Below are 6478 nucleotides of genomic sequence, written 5' to 3' on the forward strand. Positions count from 1 at the left end.
AAAGGTGGAGGAAGGGCTGGCTGGTCCCAGCCCCTCCTGGCAATGGATTGGTTGCAAGTTGGACCGCTGTGATCCACAGGGGGGGTTCAAGGACTGGGTTTTGGGAGCTCTTGCCCTCGTCTTCCTCTGTCTGAAAGCTCTGCGGGAACCCGTGTAGCACATCGCAACAGGAGCTTCCACTACAGTCAGGTGATGGCTGTCCCTGCGCCACACTGGCTGGAAGCGAACCCAGGTCTCCCAGGTAGAAGGCAAGCGTTCTACCACGGAACCACCGCTGCCTTCTGAGTCAGTTGAGGTTCAGTGAAAAACCAGGCAGGAAGTACCGAGAACTCCCATATCCTGGCCCCCACCCCCTGCACAGTTGTCCCTGTTCTAATAGCGTGCATTTCATGGTATGTCTGTTCCAAATAAGGAGCCAGGATTGAGACGTCATCTGAACTGAAGCCTGCAGTTCACACGAGGGCCCACTCTTTCACTTATCCGTCTTACATTGGGCACACGCACGGTGTTGTGTCCACCTCTCCAGTCACACAGACCAGTATCACCGCCTTAAAAATGCCCTTGGTTCCACCAAGCGTTTTTTTTATTATATATATATATATATATATATACACTCCCTATACTAAAACAAGTGGAAAGCACCAAAAGCTTTGCTGTGAAAATCATGCATTTTGTACCTTACGCCCCCACTCCTGCTCACTGGCTGTTATTCCCTGTGTGGAAGAAGGTCAGGGTCAGCATTTCGCAGCCACCAGCCGCTCTGCAGGGGATAGACCAGCCTTTCTACTCCCATAAAGGGTGACACGCTGGAAAACCTACAGGGGCAGTTCCACTCTGGCCTAGAGGGGGCACTGTGAGTTGGAATCCACTCAATGGCGGTGGCTTTTGCGAGTATGTTCGGGGTCACCCCACAACGCCTAGATTAAGCAGTAGGGGGAGAGTGGACTTTCAGTTCTGTGTCCTTATTTAATGGGACCCTGCTGGTGTCTGCTTCTCTGTTAACATGTGATGCTAGTCTTGGTACATGTATTTACATTCAAGAAGTATCCATCTTTTTCTATTTCACTAGGGTTCCCACCTCATTCCATGGGTACTCTTTTGCAGCTATACTGGACACAGCATACCGTTTACCCACTGAAAGCCTGCGATCCATGGCTTCAGTAGTTGTAGTACTCTATTCCCAGGAGCCGTCAGTCCTAGAACAGTTTCATCACCTCAACAGAAGCCCTGGGGGGTGTATCAATGGTGAGACTGCCGTGGCAGGTGGGTGGTCCCTCAGCAGGGCCACCAAAGGGTCCAGCAATTCTGCTCCTTAGTATAGACCCCCTTGAAAGCAGGGACTCAAACAGAGGCATGGTTTTCACTACTTTGTTCAGAGTAGTCCAAACAACCCGGGTCTCCATCAACAGATGAGGGCCAGTGTGGCCATCTGTGCGTCCCACTGGGAAGAGAATGGGTTCTGATGCGGCAACATGCATGAACTTTGGAAACCTTAGGCTGAGTGAAGTCAAGCAGGTGCAAAAGGACAAACCCTGTGTGAGCTCACGCCTATGCATGATCTCAGCTAGTCATAGAGACCAACGTTTACTAGGGGACACTCGTATCTGCGGGGAGGGGTGGAGCGAAGAACAGGGACTTACTTTAACAGGACAGAGTTTCTGTGTAGGGAATTGGAAGTGGATAGTGATGATGTTAGCACAACACCACGGGTGTGATTAATGTTACTAAATTGTACACTGAATAATGGTTAAACATAATATATCATAGGACCACCAAAGGGTCTAGCAATTCTCTTTAGATATATATGTTATATATAAATATTTAACCATTATTTGGTGTACAATTTATATATAATATAACATATAGAAACATTATATACATATGTATGTGTGTGTGTATATAGATATACGAAAGCCCAACGCCCACCATAAAAAGAAGAAAAAAATCTGTACCCTCTAACTCTCCCCTATATTTGCCCTAAGCCCCAAGCAACTACTAATGTACTTGCAGTCTCTGTAGATTTCTGTGTTCTGGGAATTTTAAATCATTAGGCTTTATAAAATGCACTGTTGGGGCTGGGCTCTGCCAGATGGCTTTGAGAACATAGATGGTTTCTTTCTGTGATCTAAGGATTTGGTGAATTCTTTTTAAATAGATAACCTGAGAGTGAAACATGTTTCCATTCCTGTTAAGAATCTCAATCTGATTGTTGTGTAACACTTGCTCACATGAGCTCAGATTCTGAGGACCATATTTTCAGAGTTTTAGCGTTGGCATGGTTGCCCGTGGTTGTAATTTTCTTTGGGGAGCGATGTTGGTGAGGGGTTAGTGTCCTGAAACCCACTGGGAAGACATTCTTTCTTGGCTGTAGAATGTTGTTGTGTGTCGCCAAGCCTATTTTTGACTCACAGCGACCCTGTGTGACAGAGGAGAGCTTCCCCCATAGGGTTTTCATAAGTATAATCTTTACGGAAATAGACCATCAGTTTCTTCTGCTGTGGGGTTGCCACATCGGCTCAAACTACCAACCTTTCTGTTAGCAGCCAAGTGCTTACCTGTTGTGCCGCCTGGGCTCCTTAAAAATCACTTGAGCTCTAGCTGATTCTGGCGCATGGGGACCCAATGGGTTTACATGCAGAGCCGGGGGTTGCCAAGCTCTTGGTGGCGGTGATCTCTCAGAAGCAAACGGCCAGCTTTTTCTCCTGAGCTGCCTTTGGACACGTTTGAATCACTGATTTCCCAGTTAGTCTCTGAACACTCAACTGTCTGTGTTACCCAGAGACTCCATCATGATTTAGGTGCCCGGAATTTATTTCTTATAAGTGCACTAGATTCCCCTATGAATCCCCCAGGGCCTGGTGCTTTTTTGGGTAAGTAGCTCAAATAATGTTCTCCACTGATTTCCTGATGATTTCTCTGTAAAGATTTTCGATGCCTTCTAAGATAAGATTTTTGTTCTGTTTTCCTGCTGGATAATCGCTGCTTTCAGTTTCAGATGTGTCCCACGGTGAGCTATCCATTGGCTGCCTTGGGCCCTAGCCCCGAAAGGAGGCATGCATTTGTACGTCAGGTGCATGCACTTGTAGTCCTGCATCACCTGATGTCACCCTGCTTTCCTGACACCCAGTCAGAATAGGCCGAAGCTCAGAACCAGGAGCTCGCTCACACTTAGCCTTATCTATGTCACTTGCGAAGGTCAGTGACTTTTTTTTTAAAGATAAACCTGCAAGAATTTAGTAAAATTTCTTAGGCAATGTGAGTGTGGGTGCCATGGGAAACACATCCACTACCTAAGGACATCATTGCCAGATGTCTGAGCTCACCTCCACTCCCTGACCAGGCAGGACCTGGCTTCTCAGGCCGACACAAACGGTGAACATATGTACTTGGCTGCTTGAAAGGGAGGTCTGGCATCTACGTCAGAAACACTATCCACTGAAATCCCAATGGCCCTGATTTCGGCTCTGACACATATGGGCTCACCCTAAGTCACACGGATTCAGAGGAAATTTTTAATAACAGGTGCATGGAATTATCTGGGGTGCTACTAACGGTGTGGTCTTAGGGCTAGACCACACGAGCAGGTATGGGGCTGCACGGGAGATCTGCCTCCCAGCAAAGCCTGGGGACTCTGCCATGAGTGGCCCAGGTGAGATTCTGACGTCAGCTGTTCACCAGGTGCGGGGAAGGAGTTCCCAGCCCCTCTGCAAGCCATCGTTAGAGGATGACAACTTCATAGACCCCGTCCTAGAGGATGACAACTTCATAGACCCCGTCCGTGACCTGCTCATTTGGGCCACCATCCAGAACCGCCGGGAGCTGGCAGAAATCATCTGGGCTCAGGTAAGGTGACCTGCTTAGCCGCACACGGCTCTGAGGAGGCCGGTGCTGGGAGGTGGGTTGACCGCAGACAGGAGTGGCCCCTGGCCTGGGATGAGTGCAGTGGTTGTCCTCAGACCCCAGGAGGGTCCCTCTTACCAGGGAACTTAGGTTCTAGGTAGGAAAATACAAACCATCCTCCTGCGGTGGAGTCTGGGCACGGCTTGCTTGGTAGGTGTGGGTCATTGGCAAATCCCCTCCCGCCCCCATCCTTCCAATGAGCCAGTCTGTGCTGGGGCTCCCTGCCTGTTGCACTTGGCGGGACAGCAAACCCACTTCCAGAGAGATCACGCCTGACAGAGACAGAGACTGATAGGGAGAGCCGGCCCTGCTGGGACGTTCTCTTCCTTGTGTCCATGGGAATGCCGTTCAGACAGCCTGTGGCCAACAAGGCTCCTATGGCCACCAGGCTCGGGTGCGGGGTCAGTGTCTGCAGTCAACCCCCAAACCAAATTCACTGCCATCAAGTTGATGGGGGCTCACAGCGACCCGGTAGGACAGGGTAGACATGCCTCTGCGAGTTCCTGACATTGTAACTCTTTACGGGTGTAGCAAGCCCCGCCTTTCTTCGGAGGAGCTGCGGATGATTTCAAACTGACGGCGCTGTGGTTAGCAGCCCAACGCTAATCCCGACACCCCCGGGCTCCATCTGTAGGTAGGAGAGACTTCTGGAGAGGCTCGCGGAGAAGCAAAGTGCAGTCAATCCTCACTACCACAGACTCGCTGTCTGAAATTTCTCCTGATGGCTACAATCTATTTGTGCCCGCCTCCATGTGAATAACCACGACGCTTTCACCCTCTCCATGGGCATGCAGAGTACCCCCCAAAAAACACACAAACACACCGACGTTCCACCGCTCGATGCGCATGACCCCAGCTGAGGTGGAACCAGGAGATGTGCTGCCCTTTGCGTTGGCTTCCTTGCTGCCCTCAGGGGCTGTCCACGCTGTGTCGTGGGCTGTGGTTTCTGCATCCTGTTGGTGATCTTGCCGTCTGAGATGGGTCTGTGAGCACGGTGCTGAAGTGCCGTCTAGGGTCCCTCAGTGTAGAAGGTGGTGCTGTGTCTAGCAGGGGAAATAGGCTGCAAGCATCAGCTTCGTTCAGACACGAGTGCTGGTGCTGTTGGCTGTGGGTTCAGGGTTGAAGAGTCTCTGATACCCTGTTGCATAAGGCAGCTGTAAACAGAAGCAGGCAGGGAAGACAGCTCTGTACGAAAGGACTCATGGAAATGCTGTGACCAGAGGCTTGCAGGGGACGCCACGCCGTATTTCCCCTGGAGCAGAGAGCGCTGGTGGCATAGTGGTTACTACGCACTGGGCTGCAGTTCAAAACCCCCAGCTCCTCCAGGGGAGAAAGACGAGGCTTTATGCTCGCACAGAGAGTGGCCGTCCCGGAAACCCACCGGGACTTCCGGCTTGACCTGTGGGGGTGTGAAGAGTGGCTATCAACCTGCTGGCAGAGGGCTGTTGAGGTTCTGCCTGCCCTAATGCAGGGGCCTCCGGGATAGAATGAGACCCGCTGTACTTGTTGGCCAAGGTCATTGCCTTCGTGGTTGTCCGTGAGTTGCAACAGCTTCTCCTTGGGGAGCGACAGTGACGTTCATATCGCTTCCCCACATACAGGGCTTCACCCTTGTTTCCTGTGCTGCCATTTCCAAGTCGCTTTCAAAGGGTCACCCCGCCCCCCAGTGTCACTTCAGGGAGGCACGTTTGGCAGGGTCACCCCGGTCTGCGGTCCTACAGGCTCGGGAATTCACCCAGGTTGATGGAGCTGACCCTGGCTCCACCCAAGGTTTGCTCCCATGTGCTCCCTGTGCTGTCAGGGGACAGCAGGGCCCCGTGTGGGTGCCCCGGCTGGGACATCACTTGTGCCCTGGGACACTCACTCCCAGGCTCTGACCAGTAGGGCTCCCCTCAAGGCCACTCACCTTAGGGCTCTGGGCTCTGGGGAGCCTTTTGGTGCCTGGGACTTGCTGGGACCCGCGGTGATATTGAGGTAGGGATCCTGAGCCCACCCTGGGGTGTGTGGTACCCAGTCTCTGCTTTTCCCCTTTGGGGTACTCTGCCCCTGCCCCCGCGCTTGAGGTGGGCCAGGTCCATCGAGCACTGGGACTGGAGCCTGCTGGGCCCTGCTGGGCCCGCTCCAGGTGGACAGCCGAGAGAGTAAGTCGCTCCTGTTGGACAGCCCGGAAGTTGGGGCCACCTACCATCAGGCCTGGGCACGCTTGTGTTGTGTCCACAGCCAAAGCCACACAGAGAACCTTCTCAGCAGTTGGTACCGCCCAGGCCTCGGGTGGGTCGGGGAGGTCGCGCCAGGGTCCTGACTGTGGCCCCTGGTCCCCAGAGTCAGGACTGCATCATGGCGGCCTTGGCCTGCAGCAAGCTGCTGAAGGAGCTGTCCAAGGAGGAGGAGGACACGGACTGCTCGGAGGACATGCTGGCCCTGGCGGATGAGTATGAGCTCAGAGCCATCGGTGAGTCCCACGAGCCTCCCTGGCCCACCATGTCATCCGGTCTTCCGCTCTGGATGGAAGGTCACAGGTCACAGTGTCAGCGCCCCCTGTCCCCCCTACACACACACACACACACACACACACACA

The 6478-nt window shown here is 52.7% G+C and overlaps 1 protein-coding gene across 1 annotated transcript in view; it reads left to right on the forward strand.

Moving 5' to 3' along the window:
- TRPM2 (transient receptor potential cation channel subfamily M member 2) overlaps positions 1–6478 on the forward strand; it is a 95562-nt gene that overhangs the window by 49868 nt on the left and 39216 nt on the right. Inside the window, exons 13-14 of the mRNA XM_004696896.2 lie at positions 3679–3843; positions 6223–6352. Of these exons, the coding sequence (XP_004696953.1) occupies positions 3679–3843; positions 6223–6352 (295 nt within the window). The remainder of the gene's footprint in view (positions 1–3678; positions 3844–6222; positions 6353–6478) is intronic.

This window comes from Echinops telfairi, unplaced genomic scaffold (genome assembly GCF_000313985.2).
Source record: "Echinops telfairi isolate 266 unplaced genomic scaffold, ASM31398v2 ScPeMD7_7469;HRSCAF=8507_0, whole genome shotgun sequence".
NCBI lineage: Eukaryota > Metazoa > Chordata > Mammalia > Afrosoricida > Tenrecidae > Echinops > Echinops telfairi.